At 42.1% G+C, this 17,027-nt stretch overlaps 2 protein-coding genes and 1 non-coding gene across 6 annotated transcripts; all 3 read left to right on the top strand.

Moving 5' to 3' along the window:
- The first annotated feature begins 389 nt into the window (after window positions 1-389).
- trnai-uau (transfer RNA isoleucine (anticodon UAU)) lies at window positions 390-483 on the top strand. Its single transcript has 2 exons — window positions 390-427; window positions 448-483. It is a non-coding gene; the product is annotated as a tRNA-Ile (tRNA).
- Window positions 484-2,485: 2,002 nt separating this feature from the next.
- ppm1bb (protein phosphatase, Mg2+/Mn2+ dependent, 1Bb) lies at window positions 2,486-10,221 on the top strand. 4 transcript variants are annotated; one of them, XM_077739056.1, is made up of 6 exons: window positions 2,486-2,900; window positions 6,525-7,367; window positions 7,552-7,669; window positions 7,749-7,860; window positions 7,948-8,005; window positions 9,313-10,221. In XM_077739056.1, the coding sequence occupies exons 2-6, from the start codon at window positions 6,537-6,539 to the stop codon at window positions 9,340-9,342; spliced, it is 1,149 nt and encodes a 382-aa protein (XP_077595182.1). In that variant the 5' UTR covers window positions 2,486-2,900; window positions 6,525-6,536; the 3' UTR covers window positions 9,343-10,221. The 4 variants fall into 4 exon arrangements, with proteins under 4 accessions (XP_077595182.1, XP_077595179.1, XP_077595181.1 ...); XM_077739053.1 differs by lacking the exon at window positions 9,313-10,221 and adding an exon at window positions 8,179-9,123; XM_077739055.1 differs by lacking the exons at window positions 2,486-2,900; window positions 9,313-10,221 and adding exons at window positions 4,788-4,981; window positions 8,179-9,123.
- Window positions 10,222-14,328: 4,107 nt separating this feature from the next.
- six3b (SIX homeobox 3b) lies at window positions 14,329-16,403 on the top strand. The gene is made up of 2 exons (XM_077738929.1): window positions 14,329-15,112; window positions 15,879-16,403. Exons 1-2 carry the CDS (start codon window positions 14,469-14,471, stop codon window positions 16,009-16,011), a joined length of 777 nt encoding a protein of 258 aa, XP_077595055.1. The 5' UTR covers window positions 14,329-14,468; the 3' UTR covers window positions 16,012-16,403.
- The last annotated feature ends 624 nt before the right edge of the window (window positions 16,404-17,027 follow it).

Here is a 17,027-nt window from a genome sequence, read left to right as displayed (position 1 = left end):
GAAAATTGTCTTAACTGCAGTCAAAATATCAGATCTTGAACACCTAAATTGTTACCTTTAAAATTGCCTGTGCTCTGAAACCACCAGTGAATTGTTTTATATGTTTTGCAATATTCAAGTTCAAATACCTTTTAAATAATAATAGTGAACAAAAAAGATCCAGATAATAACGAAATATTATATCCTAAACCGAATTGGCGTTTTTTTCCGTGGAAGACATAGGTGGTTTTATGATTTATTTTTTAACGGGATGTACTCAAACATAGCACAAGAAGTGATGATGCTTTCGTGTCCCCCTGTTATTTGAATAAAATATACCCTCAGAAATTGCGTTTCCCAACGTTTGGAGAAACATTCGCAATTTGTATTTACAGTGGTATCTCTGTGAAGCTCCAGTGGCGCAATCGGTTAGCGCGCGGTACTTATATGACAGTATGATGCTAAGCTATGCCGAGGTTGTGAGTTCGAGCCTCACCTGGAGCAATTTTGATATTTGTTAATACAGACATGTTCCTCAAAAACGTTCAATATGAGTGGTTCCATCAAATCTCTTCATGTTCAATAAACCTGACCTCTGTCTTACTGATTTATGTAATTAATAAGAAGAGCAATTTAAAATATTGTGTTCATTTGGATGGAAAATGTTTATTAAGAATAAAGCTGTCAAGACTCAGCAGCCGCACCCTCTTGTCTAAAATTCGATTGTTTTTGTTATGACATAAATAGGCCACTAGAGGGCATCTTAGCAGTGCCTGTCAAGACTGCTATGTGAGCAAGGACTCAAGGATTTACAAAAGATAAACAAATAAAAAAGATTTGTGAATTTTCCAGTATTTGGGATTCAATCCCTACCTTTTATTTCACTTCTTGTTGCTTTTATATTCCTTTTAAGCATGTACGTTTTGTCCTTTTTGGATACAAAAGCTTTTTAAAGTGTCTATGTGAGGTCACATTTTTACTTTTACTGCCTTTACCAGTTACTTTTTAGTCATTTAGGTTAGTAGGAAACATTTTTTGGTATTTAAAAAACAAAACTCATAAAATCATAAAACCTGGTTGTCCCTACTCATGGAGATCATGTTTTAAAGACCCAACTTTCTATGTGGTCTAGATATGATTTTTATGTGAAAAAAGTGTGTGTGTGTGTAATATTTCCAGCTGTTCTTTCTTCCCGTGCGTGCATGTGCGACTGTAAGCTTTGGCAAAGCTGGGAATGAACAAGCAGAAGATTGCAGTAATGACATGACCCAGATGTCCTGGCGACAGGCTGAAAATGAGAGTGCAGATCAAGAGGCCTTGTTAACCCCCTCCCATCCGATCATGGGGGGTATTTAACAGCTGGGTCGGCATGTGTGTATGGATTAGATGGAACACTTTTTTTTTTAATTTACTCTTTAGTTTTTTGGGACCCTTTTGTTAAACTGGGTGGCTAAACCAATGGGCTCAGCGGGCCACTTTAACGGATGAAAAGTGTATGTGTGTGTGTGTGTGTCAAAAAGGGGGACGAAAGACAACAAGAGTTTAATATTCAGGATAAGCTGTGATTGAACATCCAGCGAGATCAGAGCGGAATGATCAAATTCTGCCAGTGATAATCCTTCATCTTGGAAAATTAAATACCACTCGGATCTAAAAGACATACACACTTATTTACCAAAAAAAGAGGAAAATCAGGTCTTAAGCTGACCTGTCTCATCACCCCACTAGCTTCCTTGGGGACACATTCTGATATCTGATGAGTTTTTCATTAACAAGACTCAAGTCTAATCCAGCGGGAGGAACACAAAATGACAACGGATAAACCCCAAGCACACATACAGAGGACTGATATCTAACATGACAGTTATATATTTATATTGGGGGAAAAATCCCCTACTACTACTGTATTCAAGCCAAGATGGATCTTTTTTTAATGTTGTATATACTGTCCTGGAGGTTGGAAATGCACTTATCATATTTCCCTATTTCAAATTATTGGTTCCAGTACCCAGCCCAAACACACTACTTTATTTTTTTATAATTATTCACTGCCATTGACGCGAATGCACCCCCTCATTGCTCAAATGAATTGGATGGGACCTCCCCTCCATCCCCATAAATCACTCTTGTATGTCTTTACATTGTACACAGACAGCAGTGATTACATCTGTTTTCATGATAGCACGGGCTAGGCTCAATGTGCAAAGTGTAGCCATTCGAGCAACTTTACACGCATCCAAAAGTCATTCAATTATCTTTTATCTTGATTTTAATCAACTTTAAGGACAAGTTTTCCACCCGCACCTTTAAGAAGAGAGTTCCTAGTTTACCCCTGTTTTGAACGCCGCTTCTCCGGGGCACCCAGGTGTCCCTAAACAAGCGCGTAAGAGACTGTCATCTAATCGACCAATAGGATCCTGGCTTGTAGCTAATTGACATTGAAACCAGCAAATTATCGCACGTCTTAGCCTCGTGGATTTTTCCACCAATGAGCGAGCGCTTAGCCAAAAATAACACCTCCTCTTGTTCAGCACCCAAAGTCGAAGGAAAGCTCTGCTTGTGGGCCTCTCAATGGAGGAAAGTACTTCATTTGTCACTCTTGTATAACATTGCCCACTTCCCAGTCCCCTTTTTTTCTTTCTTTCTTTTTTTAACATTCACTGCTCAGGGGGACCGAAGTGGCGTCAAACATGAGTCAAAATCAACGCCATCCAAGCAGGGAACCACCGAGAGAGGATTTAACGCCGCTCATCTGAAGCCAACCTCGAATTATTATTATTTCTCCCCCTCCCTCATCTCTCCTTCTCGGTCAAATAAGGAAACTGATCTTGGCGTTAGCTATACGGAGAAGCTTCTCGGGGCACTTTCACGACGCCAATCCAGGCGAGATTGGTTTCGGACTCGCGGAACGACGGGAAAACGTAAGTAGCCAGTGCTAAGTAGCATTATGTTTGTGTGTGTGCGTGCTAGCACTTAGCATTAGCACGCAACACTTGCTAGGCCTTAACCCACCACAATGGGGACTATCCAAGGTTTTTCGACGGGAATTGTTCATCGTTTAATCTCGATAACCTGCGTTTAACAAACGTAAATGGGTGTGTTTGAATGGTGAGGCCCAGAAAAGCGTAAAGCCTTTGGGGACAAGTTTTTAAAGTATGCGCCGTCATAAACAGCGCGGACGCCCATATAAAAGCGGTTTTATTTCGAAATCTACGCAGTTGTGACGTCTAAGGGGCAACGCATCGTATTTTGTGGGGGACAATATCTAAAGGATGCTTGTAAATGTGTTTTAGATAGACACTGGCAAGGTCTCTTGTCATTACCTTCCAATGGTTAGCATGTTAGCTTAGCCACCGGTTGGAACTGCACAAATTACACTGACGTTGACACAATGTCAAAAATCACATGAGTACCTCTACTTACGAATTAGATTCGTATCTCAAATGATCATAACCCATTCAAACGAATGGGATTTAGAAATGCAGTGGAGTGCAACCACACTTATTCTGGGGTTGGGACCTATTTGTTTTTCAAATATTTTTAAGAAAACAACCTCTTGTAACAGACATTTACACTTGGTCATTGTTTTTTTTTTGGTTAAAAATATTTACTGCATTCTGAGGAACATTCATGCTTATTGAAATTTCATAACGCAGCACCATTAGACAAAAACTACAATATGTACTGCATACAAAATATTCAACCACCACTTCACATGAACCCTGACTAAAATATGCAAGTCGCTTTTATACCTTTTGGATTCAAAACAGTATCAGACTAGACATTTGATTTTGGAATTAGAAACGCCTATATTTTAAATTGGGAAATCTGGAGGAGCATTATTAAGGTGTTACATTGAGTGCACAAAAATTTGAGCCGAAATGCCATGTGTCATATGTTAACTCCCTGCAATATATTATGTTTATATATTTAGCCACATGTTACATTATACTTCACAAGGATCTGAAGTCCCCTTTTTGGGGGGGAAAGATGCTTTAGTGCTATTGATTGGAATATTATGGACATCCATCAACGTCAATGTCAGCCAGCTCACTTTGACCTGAGGTGAGTTATATGCTCCAGTACTCACAAACATATTTTTTTTGATACTTTTTTTTATTGTATTTTATTTTTTATGAATCTCAAATGAAAAAGAGTAAAAAGTAGTAAATAGTAAATGTAATATGTATACCATAAATACTTTCCCAAACAATTATTTGCCGATATACAGCAAGTTATTTTTGTACAATGCTATTTTTTGGTAGTGCGTATAAAAACATCCCCTCGTGTTTCCTATTTGTTGTTTATGAATGTTACTGAGGAATTTATGTGGTAATTTTTGTGTGTTAGCATTCAGTTAAAGGACATTTTGAAAAACTTATGTATATTGTGTGTTTAGCTTTGCACGCAATGAAAAATCAGCTGTTAAACCAACAATATTGGCCACTTAAGGGGCAGTGTAAAATATGTCAAGAGGCAATTTGCACTACAATATAATTAGATTAAATGTCATATCTGATTATTATCATTTTTTTTACCTTTGATCTTAATCTTATTAATCATCAAGCACCAGTTAATTTTGACCAGATTTTTGCCTCTTCTTAAGAAAATCTAGTCACAATGTCTCCAAACAGCAATAACTACCCAAAAGTGATTGCAACATTTCTTACAGGTATTTGCCAAAGCATGGGAAACCTCTAAACCTATTAGCGACCTGGAGCTAGCGTGCTAGCCGTGCCCCCACTCGCCGCAGTGTTATGTAATCCTCCTCACTTCCCTCTTGATAGTCCCCGCTTTTTTTTCTTCTTTTGGCAGGACTGTGCATCCGGGGGCGTGTTTTGGGGTTGACCTGCGGTCAAAGCGCAGGTGACGAGATGGTTTTGAGGGACTTTGCGGTGTTAATGCGCTGAGCGGGCGTGTTGATTTTGGCAGACCTCTGGGTGTCTTCTCTCTGCTTTTAAAGGCCGGATGATGCAACCTGCCTTCCTTCCTTCCTTCTCATGTGAGACACGGTAGTCGGAGCGGGAGGGGGATGTCGCTGAATGAAGCTAAGCTTGGATGTTTGCACCGCATGGTGGGTGGTCGCTAGGCGACGGCAGCGTGTTTGTTTTATTTTTAGCCGGAATCACTGCCGGCGCGAACAGACTGCATTTCTGCGCTGGCGTACTCCCTTACGTCGACGCGCCGAGTTTCGTTTTTCACAATGGCGTCGCCCTGGTTGTGAAACCCAAAGCGGTTTATTAATAGTACGGCTACACATACACGCATTCCATTGAAAACAGTTGTAGTCGTCCCTGGAGTGGAGCGCTAGCCTTTTTTGGGCACATGCCCGCTAGTGCTGGGCAATAGAAGTTAATTGGTTCCAGAACTTGTTTCATAACTTGGAGTTTTCGTAAGTAGAGAAGTACTTTATATGTAAATTCACTATATTTTTCCCACAGTCCTCCAACTAAACTACCAAAACTTGTCTAAACATCCCTGTATAGTTTCAATGGCCCTACTCATGTACAATAGAACATTTAACATCCTCAAAAACATCAATTTGCTCAACCCTGCAGGAAAAAAGCATAATTCATGGTCATTATTTTTGACAAAAAGCTAGCCGCTAAATTTGCAAACAAATTGACCCAGTGATGCTCTGCTTCCCGGCCAACTCGGCTAATAGCATTAATAGCGTAGCGCTTTGTGCACTTGAAGAGGCTTTACAGGCAGTGCTGTAATCCTGCTCCTCTTCCTTCTCCTCTGCGATCCTGCTCTTTCTTGTCAGGAACTCTGGCACAAAGTCATTAATAGCGCTCCATCACTTAGCAAGCGTTTCGGCCATCCAAAGTGCTTACGCGTACCAAAAAATACAGCAGATGATTTACAGAGGGCTCGTCGGACGGAGCAGGTACTCGGGGAATGTTTCAAGCCCTAAACGGTTTAACACGCCAGATTTTATGGCTGCACTGGAGTGGAGAGACCTTTCAGAGTTAACTCATTTACTACTATTGATGCGGACAACGAATCAACTATCCAATTGATGGACAACTACAGTCGTACCTTTACTTACGAAATTAATTGGTGCTTTTTTCGTAACTTGAATATTTTGTAGTTAAAGCAGTACTTTATATGTAAATTCCGTAATCCATTCCACAGTCTTGAAAAACTACAAATACAAAAAGTAAGTGGAAATGCATTTACATTCAGAGGGATTTCATAACCTGAAATTTTCGTATCTAGAGGCATTCTTAAGTAGAGGTAAGACTGTAGTTAACTATTGGCAGTAGATGCAACGTTCCCAGAAATGTTTTGTCAGATTTTTTTTTTTATTGTTTCATTTTTTATTAAAGGATATTGTATTTAAAAAAATATTTTGTACATATAATTGAGCACGCTGATAGTTCAGAAAACCTTTGTGATCCTCTCATAAACAACAATTTTATCAGCCAACACTACAAAGCTGTTATCAGTGAGTCATTGAGTTGACAAAGTACATCAAAAACAAAGTGCCTGTGTTTGTATTTTTTCTTTTTTTTAATGATTTTTTTTTTCTTTTCTTTTAGCTGTAGGCAGCGATGGGTGCGTTCCTGGACAAGCCGAAGACGGAGAAGCACAGCGCCCACGGCGACGGCAACAGTCTCCGCTATGGCCTGAGCTCCATGCAGGGCTGGCGGGTGGAGATGGAGGACGCCCACACGGCAGTAGTGGGCCTCCCACACGGACTGTCCGACTGGTCCTTTTTCGCCGTGTACGACGGGCACGCCGGCTCGCGGGTGGCCAACTACTGCTCGGGCCACCTGCTGGAGCACATCCTCTCGGGCGGCGCCGAGTTCGGCTCGGGCCCCGGCTCGGTGGAGGGCGTGAAGGACGGCATCCGCGCCGGCTTCCTGAAAATCGACGAGTACATGCGCAGCTTCTCCGACCTACGGCAGGGTTTGGACCGCAGCGGCTCCACCGCCGTCTGCGTGCTCCTCAGCCCCAGTCACCTGTACTTCATTAACTGCGGCGACTCTCGGGCCGTGCTGAGCCGCCACAGCGAGGTGGGCTTCTCCACGCAGGACCACAAGCCCTGCAACCCCCGTGAGAAAGAGCGCATCCAGAAGGCCGGCGGCTCAGTCATGATCCAGCGGGTCAACGGCTCGCTGGCCGTCTCCCGGGCGCTGGGGGACTACGACTACAAGTGCGTGGATGGCAAGGGTCCCACCGAGCAGCTGGTCAGCCCTGAGCCCGAAGTGTGCGTGCTGGAGCGGGCGGCCGACACAGACGAGTTTGTGGTGCTGGCCTGCGATGGCATCTGGGACGTCATGTCCAATGAGGAGCTCTGCGAGTTTGTGCGCTCGCGTCTCCTGGTCTGCGAGGACCTGGAGAAGGTGTGCAACTCGGTGGTGGACACATGCCTGCACAAGGTGAGCCTCGGAAAATGCAAATTTCTTGCTTCCATTAGCACAAAAAAAATAGATCAGTATTATGATGACCAGAAAAAAAATCATAGTTATCATACCTTAGTATATACATGTGTATACTTGATACCTAACCTTATGTCTCCAAGTAGTAATTGATCGGATTGCAATTTTATATTGACTGTTGTAGGGGAGCAGAGACAACATGAGCGTGGTTCTGGTGTGTCTACCTGGCGCACCTAAAATTTCTAAGGAGGCTGTGAAGAAAGAGGAGGAGCTGGACAAATATCTGGAGGCCCGCGTAGAAGGTCAGCACACAATTGTAGAAATGCTTAGAGATTTTGCAATGGGTTTATTTTATTTGGATTCTTCTTTGAACTTTCTCAGAACTCCTCTTTAACTGCTATGAATCCGAAAGGCCGGACCTGGTGTCCGTGCTGAGGAGTATTGCCAGGGAGAACATCCCCAACCTCCCACCAGGTGGAGGTCTGGCGAGCAAGTAGGTGACACACTGCTAGCTTAAGTCAGATTTCGAACATTTTTTTCTTTAAATCTAGGACTCACATTGTGTTTATGTATTTGGCAGACGAAGCGTGATTGAGGCAGTGTACAACCAGCTGAACCCCCACAAAGAAGAAGAAGGGGTAAGTGTCCCTTTTTCTAGACTCTACCACAGCTTCACATGTCGTCGCGAAACCGCCGGGATAGCTTGCGTGTTTTTTTTCTTTTGTTTTTGTCACGGCGTGTCGTACCACAATTGACAGGCAGGTTAAAGAATTCATTGTGGCGAAAGGTTGAGTGTGGCGTGTCACCTCAGGCCTGTGCGGAGGGAGAGGAGGAGAGTGAGGAGAGTGAGGAAGGAGGCGGCGGCGGCCCAGCGGCTCACCTGCTGGAGGCCTTGCGGCAGTTCCGCCTGCACCACCGGGGGCAGTACCGCGCAGCCCTCGAGGACTCGCTCGCCAGCTACCAGTCAAGAAGGGCGGATGACGGCAATGACGACGACGATGGCGAGCAGGACCGGACCGCCTCCCCTCTCTCTCCCCCCTCGCCCCCGCCCTCACCCGCCGTGGCCGAACCCGACGCCCGTCAGGATCCCGCTTTTTGACTGCTTCCTCTCCTTCCTCCTTTTTAAATTTTTTTTCTAGAAACTCCTTCATTATGCAAAGTTTAAATAACCGCTCGAGTGCACTTTCCCTTCCCCTGCCCGCTTGTCACCCAGCCAGGCAGCCATTTTAAACTGACCCTTTCTCACTTTGACCCCGCCCACCTTCTCCCACTCCTAATTCTACAAGTGGTCAAGACAAAGAGACAAAGAACTGCCTTCTTGAAAAACGCGCCGCCGCCATTTTCTTTTCAGACTCCGAGCACACACTTGTGTTTCCGAGTAAGATTGTAGTGTACGAGAATGAGATGGCGATTAATCATTGCTGCTAAAATTATGCTTTTTGTGTGTGTGGAGGGGGGTGGGGCATCATAACTCGTTCACAGGCATTGGACAGAAATTGATGTCATGTGTCAGTGGTGAATGAGTTAACTCGTGTGTCATAACTTTAAATTGCTAGCATTAATCATACACCCATTCAAGATATGCGTATATCCAAAGCATAAAGGACTTAATTCATTCACTGCCATTGACTGTGAGACACTTCCAATCCATTTTGACTGGTGCAGTCAAAATGTAATGGATGTTAATTGGTGTCAATGACAACTAATAATTTAATCAACTTGACAAGCTAAACTAATAAAAGCAATTTCAGATATCTTTCAGTGTTTTGAGTTATGAATGTCAACAGGTGTTCTTATGACACTAAATCAGGTGAGTCGAGGTCACATCTCACGACCTTTCGGTTAAACTCGGCCCAAAAGCACACATTGCACCAAATTCGGTGGCATTTTTAAGATAGATTTGAAGCTAATCCAACATTTCCCTCCATCTTGTTTCTCCGCCCAGTGCACCGGCGAACTGGAAGACCCCTGTTAGCCGCGGCGACCATTCTCAAACCCCTCTTGGAGGATCAGCAACAGTCGTCGTCGTCTCTCCACGACGCCATCTTCTTTCTCCAATTTACGGGGGACTTTTGGTGTGTGTGTTGGAGTGTATGTCGGTTGCGTGTGCGTGTTTGTGCCGGCCAAACGACAACGCGATGCACATGCCACCGCCTCAAAATGGGAGGAGTCAAGATTTTATGGACTCGAGCATTTTTCCCTTTTTTGTTTTGTTTTTGCCTTTTTTTTTTTTTTGAATGTCGACACCGGACCTGACAAGGACAGCAAGTGTGTTTGTGTGTGTGTGTAGATGTGTGAGAAGCGGATAAAGACTTTGTACGCACTTGTTTTCTTCCTGGACTTTTTTGAACGCAACACTGCGCATTAACATTTTCACCCGTGCACGTACTGTATGTTGTGCCGCCCTCGCAGGCCACACTGCATGAGGACATGTTCAACTTTAATTGACACTTGACTGACCCCGCCTCCCCGGAGGGTTCTGGATTCTGATTGGAAGATTTGCACGGAGGCAAGGTGATGATAATCAGACATGGACGTCATGGATGTGAGTAAGATTCAAAATGTGGTGGTGGTGCTGGTATATCACTGGTTGGACTTCATTGTTGCGACTCGAATAGCTAACATACGTGGAAGCGCGCACCGAGGCATGTTTTCTCCCCCCTATTTTTTAATTTTTTTTTAATGGTGTCCATGGGATTCCTTAGCTGAAGTGGTGGTTTTCAAAATAATCCAGTATGTTTCTGGTTCTCATGTTTGTATTGCTGTTGTTTGTTTGCACTCAACATTTGATTACAGAAAGACTATATATGAAATAAAACCAGAGAGGGGGCACAAGATACCCCACCACGGATAATGTTGCTGGTCCTTTTCTGTAGCTGGAGAAAGTACTGTGTTTTCAGAATAAAATATGACAAGATATCAAGTAAGTAGCCTCCTAATAGCACTCAGGAGTTTTGTTGTTATTGTTTTTTAGCAGTTTTCCCTTTTCAAAAAAAAATGTTTAAAAGAAAGTCCTATTTTGTTGTTTTGCTTTAAAAAACTAAACATAATTTATTTAACTATTTCACCTTTGTATGTGGAAAAATAATTCAAAAAGTAATGATGGGTGGAAATGAAGACTTTTTAGGATTGTAAACAATCGATTTGAAATGGGTGTCAATTGAACTGCTCATCATTTAATCGTAGCATCCCTAACCAACTCAAAATATATTAAATCTAATCTATGAGATGTTGTTCAATCATGGCATTGTATCTTTAAAGTCTTCTCAATCCCCAGTGGGATTATGAGATTTGTTAAAATGTGAATGAGCAAACAAAACATACGTATTAATATATTAATACAGTGGCGATTTGGGGGGGGGGTTTACATTCAATTTCGTTGATTATTTGGCACGTGCGTGTCGGCTGTCCAATATATTTAATGTGACTAGGGTACCCCCTAAACACCCCCCCCCCACCCCAGCAGTATTGAAATGATATCCCCCATATTTCAATCCCCTTGTTGGCCTTTTTATTTTTTTTAATCTTAAAGAAATGACACAAAATTAGAAATCCAATTTCTGTGCACCGTTATTAAACAACCAGTGCAAAGCAGCAGCCCCCCACCTCATTGCCCCAAATGTGCGTGCTCATCCCTGCGTGAAACATATGATTTTGAGTGGAGTAATTTAGAAGATGAGCGGACGGCCATTGTTATCGGGATAATCTGCCTCTTGCTGCTCAGATAGGTTAACATGCGGCGGATTAAGGGGGATTATCCCCCCTCTGCCACACCAGACAAGACCTGTCCTGAAAAGAACCCCCCACACCACCCTCCCAATGTGACCCCACCTTTTGGTTTTTAATTTAGCTTTCACCATTTCCTTTCACGCACGTCGCTTTTTGTTTGGGTTTAAATGCAAGATTTTCTTGCCTAAATTTGATTTGCTGTGGTGATCTGTTACTGTCAATCAAGTGGTTTTATTATCTTTTAAAAGAAAGACGGAATTTAGTACGAGGAGAATTGCGGCATATATTTATGTGTCGCTCCAGCTGTTGGTATTTTTATGGCTGCTGTGCGACATCTGGCAACATTTGAGCATTTATTAGTCAAATTATACTGATCATCTTGTTTATTAAATGCAGAGGTGTTTGTTTTCATGTTTGCACGTGTCATCCATCTGGACAAATATTTTGGTAAATATTAGTTCAAACTTGGAAAGAGTTGATTTCAATAGGGATGGATTGATAATCAATTCTGAATTTGGTAGTTAGTGAATGGCTTTAAGACATTTTTCAAAATTTCAGAAATGGGGGAAAATATTTTCTTAAAAAATTGGTTTTTAATCTTTTTTTTGTCAGTATAAAAGTGAAAAAAGAAAACAACAATCATTAGTGGTAATGCAGACATTTAAAATATGATTTATATAAGCAGCAGATCCAAATAAAAACCAACAAACCTCATATCCAGTTTTTAATTCCAATTTTCAATGCATTTATTTTGAATCTAGTTGGCCATCGATTCAGAGTGTTGGGGATAGACTCCAGCACCCTCTGTGATCCTAGTGATGATAAAGCGGTTCAGAAAATGAAATAATTAACAACAACAAAAGTACATATCTTCAAGATTCTTAACTTTTAATTGTTGTTTTTCATATAAAATAACAATAGTTTTGGTTGTGTTTTGAAATAAAATGGCAAAAAATCAACACCCCTTTATCATTTTTGAACAAGTCTTTTTAAGAGCCAATTCACTGATTCATCGCAAAAATAATGGATGATTATCCACCTATCAAAATCAACCTGGCAGCCCTAGTTATCCGCCATTAAAGATGATAGGTTGACCTTTTAAAATGTCTATTATGGTCAACGGCAGCTGTCGACTCAACCATTTTGTAACTGAGCATTTTTTTTTCTCCTCTCTTAGCGGGTCAAGACGTGTGCCCCCGAAATCCCCCGCCAAAGAAACAGGAAGTGATTAGCGACTTAAAGAAGATGAAGCCCACCACTCCTGGCAGGTAGGTTTAAAGTTCGCTTGGTGGGGGGTGGGTTAAGAGGTCAGTCAAGGGGTTAATTAAGGACAGGGGTCTTTGTATACAAGCCGTCGGGGAACCCTAGAAAAGTGTCATCCTTTTACGCTAATTGTGCGAGCGGTGAAAGGACATTTCTGTACGTCGTTATTGCTTGGGTGCAACTTGGGAATGGCGGTGGGGATTCTACGTCTCGTTATATAAAGTGAATCACTTTTGTTTTGGTTGGCTTTTGTAACATTAACCGCCATCCCAGTGAATCTTTTGCGTTTAAACTTTTGTTAAAAGAATAAAAGATGGAGATCTAAACTTTATTTATTTATTTCAACTTTTCTGTTCATGTAGCCTACATGTGTCAAAGTGGCGGCCCGGGGGCCAATCCTGGCCCGCCGCATCATTTTGTGCGGCCCGAGAAAGTAAATGATGAGTGCCGACTTTCTGTTTTAGGATCAAATGAAAATGAAGACTAGAGATGTATATTACATTTCCTGATTTTCCACCTTTTAAATCAATACTTGTCATTTTTTAATCATTTTTTTTATGTTTTTAGTTCAAAAATCATTTTGTTAAATCTCAAAATATATGTAAACAAGATAAAATAAACATTCTTTTAGATCAATAAAAAAATGAATATTCAGGGATTTTAATCCAGTTCTTTTAATCCATTTAAAAATAATAATAATCTAAATATTATATCAAAATTGGCATGGCCCACGTGAAATCAAGTTGACGTTAAAGCGGCCCGTCAACCAACCCGAGTCTGCCACCCTTGATTTGTTAAAAGATGACTTTATTTGCTAATACGACATATAATTTTTCTTCATGAAACATAGCATGAACTCTACTTTGGGGGGGATTGGTGGGGGTTTCATTTTGTTGACAGCTCTCCAAATTAAAAATTAAAAAGCAAATGTATGTCTTATAATTAAAGTCTAAACAATGGCATTCTTACGATGATCATTCTTATGATAATGACATCATAAATCTGATTGGGCTCCAAATTGAAAAGGATTAGCTGGACGACTGACTGGTTTCCTTTTCTGGCCTCTGGTTGCCCAAAAAGTGGCCCCCACCCAAAGCATATGGCCCGTGGGGGTCCCGGCGCAACGACATGCGCTCATGTTGATTGAATAATGCCGAGCTATTAAACTAATGCGGGCGGGCCCGCCTTTAATCTCGACGTCCACCAGGATGCGGCTTAGCGGGCAATTTCCACAATATTGAGCAACGCGTTAAAAGTGATTAGAGTAGCAAGAGAGCAATGGACGATTGAATGAGGTGATGATATATTTGCAGCTAGATTGGATGAAGGAACTACTTCTAAAGTTGAAATTCAGTTTTGTGGGAGTTGATCGCTTAAATTATCCAACCAGCCACGACTGGTGTCTTTTTCAGATGCTTGCTTTGCTTTTTCGCATATTATCGACTTGGTCATGCTATCTCCCGCTAGCTGTTTATCTTTTATATATGTTAGAAGAAGACTTTACGTCTTGTTATGAATGTCACTGTGTAGCTTGGAAATGATGCTTTTAAATCATGACTTTCATTGTTACTTCATTCTCTTAAACAGGGCAGATGGTTCTTCAATTGCTTTCTCTTAACACGGTAATGTATTCCTTCATTCATTCATGTTCCACATTGCTTCTCTTCACAAGGCTCATGGTTTTGCTGGAGCCTATCCCAGCCAACTATTGGTTGCCAGCCAATCACAGGGCCCAAAAAAAACATCAAAACATTTCAACTGTCATTTTTGGTGTTTTTATATAGAATTTTCCCTACATTTACATCCATTAGAACTACTACTTCCACAATGCATAGGAGAAATTGGGACTGACTATTTCCAGACTGTTGAAAATTAGAGTAAAGTATTATGTTAGTCTATTGTAGGCCGTTCATGGAAATGTCTAATCCACATCAAGTCTGAAATCCTTTTGATTGACAGCTTTACCAGAACAACCATATCCAATCAGCTTGCTGGCGGGTTGACTGACCGGCCCCACCCACACCCACACACCCACCCCGAGGTACGTTCATAGACCGCATCCCCAGCGGGTGACCCTACCACAAGGTCCGCCGCCCCCATCCCTTCCACATGGTGTTCCGGTGGCCTCTCGACTTGCTCTCGGCCTCCCGCCTGCTGCACCCGCCGGCGGCCCCCCCGGACGTCCCGCCGCCGCCCGGCCTCTGCTTCTCGGCCTCGCAGATCGCCGGAGTGTGCGAGACGCTGGAGGAGTCGGGCGACGTGGAGCGCCTGGCTCGCTTCTTGTGGTCTCTGCCAGTGACGGCGGATGGCCGCGACTCCATCTCGGAGCACGAGTCGGTGCGCCGTGCGCGCGCCGTGGTGGCCTACCACAGCGGCAGCTTCCGCGAGCTCTACCGCATCGTGGAGACGCACCGCTTTACGCGCGCATCGCACGGAAAGTTGCAGGCCATGTGGTTGGAGGCGCACTACCGTGAGGCAGAGAAGCTCCGTGGCCGACCCCTGGGGCCCGTGGATAAGTACCGGGTGCGCAAGAAGTTCCCCCTCCCGCGCACCATCTGGGACGGAGAGCAGAAGACGCACTGCTTCAAGGAGCGGACGCGAGGGTTGCTGCGCGAGTGGTACCTCAGGGATCCCTACCCGAACCCAGGGAAGAAGCGGGAGCTGGCGCACGCCACGGGTCTCACGCCCACGCAGGTGGGGAACTGGTTCAAGAACCGGAGGCAGAGGGACCGAGCTGCAGCCGCCAAGAACAGGTGAGGACTCGGATTGGTCATTTGGGAAAGGTCGCGAGGGAAAACTATACTTTTTGTTGAGTGAAAACTTATTGTAAAAATGTTTATTCTTACCTTTGTAGGGCAATCGACTTTTTGTTTATAAAAAAAAACTAACAAAAATGGAACCTCAAATATGACCTGCTGTGTTATATGCCACATTTTTAATTTGATTTAAATGAAATATTTGAAAAACAATGAAATTTAACTAATTCAATATAACATTTAAGATAATTCAAATCTCAAAGACACTAAAACAAAATCTAGTATAGAGTCAAACAGAAGACAAATTGTACTTTTTAGTTTTTTTGCCAAACATTGACAGCAATAAACGTCCAATCTATTTTGACTTATCTATTCATGTATATGCATGTTTTCAATATATATTCTCTTTTTCATTAACTAATACACTGCACACAATATTATGTGATCTGGGGCAAAAGGGAATGAATTAAGCTTATAATTTTTGAATAGCGGACCACTACCCAGGAAAGTGCTAAACTGGAAAACCTCATTCTGAATGCTCATGTTTGAGTGCCATTCACAGCCTTAGACGTCCAATCTATTTTTTAATCCCTTAGTCAAAGTATAAATGGGAATTCAATCATTATCAATCCCAGCAATGTTCCTCTTTTAAAATGTATTCTGCCTCCTGTCGCCATTGAAATTATTTTTCCCCCCATTCAACAGTTACATGTGAATTAATTCATTTTTATATTGAAATAAAAACTTTTTCTTTCTTTCCCAGGTTGCAGCACCACCGTTTGTGTTCCGACGGCACGGATCACCCGCTTGGCAGCAGGGGGGACCTTGAAGCCGAGCGAGGCCACCAACAGACCCTCCTCTCTGTGACGGACAGTGACTCAGACCTGGAGGTCTGATGCTTGAGGATGAACTAAGCTGCCATTGACGGCCATAGACGTTCAGTACTTTTTGCGTCCAATCTATCTGAACTCTATCTCTATTAATGGCAACCCGTGAGTCAAAATGGCGAACAAATAGACTCGATCCCCCGTGGTGGTCCCAAGACACAACTAAGCAATAAACCTCACCGGACCCCCGCACTGAGCTATGCAACTGTAGTCCTTCCCCTCTTATTTAAGACTGCCCCCTTATCCATATTTCTTAGCTGTTCAGTTCTTTCTACAATGACTAAAAAAGCATCCAGTGTTTTTATTGAATTGAAAACTGACATGCATTTGGATATTTTATGACATTGTAACAAATGATTTTTATATATACTTATATATAAATAAAATAAAAAAATATTGGATATGTTTCTGTTTTTTTTTTTTTTGTTCATGATTATATTTATACATAATACAATTAAATAATTTTGACTGGTTCTTTTTGGGATATTCAACATTTACAGAGTGGAAAAAAAGTCCATATGTGGGTAAATTTAATAGACAGTAACATGATTCCTTTATATGTTTACATTTTTAATACAGAATACACAGATATTTATATAAATATATATTTTTTTTATTTTTTAAAGCATGGCCCTCAAAAGTATCCATCTATGCCACACATGACAGTATAATTAGGTCATATATTTGAATATATATATAGTACTACGTTACTAATACGTATACTCTCCTACTCGAGACTAGCGCCACCTAGCGGTGCAAATCGGAAAGTCCTCTTCCAAATACAACAATGACGTCACGCTCAGGAGGTCTCATAAGCGCCACTTCCACATGGCCAGCAGGAGCCGCAGCTGCTTAGGTTATCAATTATTACTACTATTCTTAACCTACATGCATTTATTTTTCCTTTAGAGGTGACTTCAAATGTTTTGGTATCAAATAATTTGGCACTAATACAGGTCTGTTATCACTTTAGCACGATTTAGTTTGCTAGTAGTTGCGTCCTAGTAGTTCTAATTCTTGATTTG

Source organism: Stigmatopora nigra, chromosome 18, assembly GCF_051989575.1.
Source record: "Stigmatopora nigra isolate UIUO_SnigA chromosome 18, RoL_Snig_1.1, whole genome shotgun sequence".
NCBI classification, from domain to species: domain Eukaryota; kingdom Metazoa; phylum Chordata; class Actinopteri; order Syngnathiformes; family Syngnathidae; genus Stigmatopora; species Stigmatopora nigra.
The sequence above is the reverse complement of the archived record's forward strand: the minus strand, read 5'-3'. Positions and strand labels throughout refer to the sequence as shown.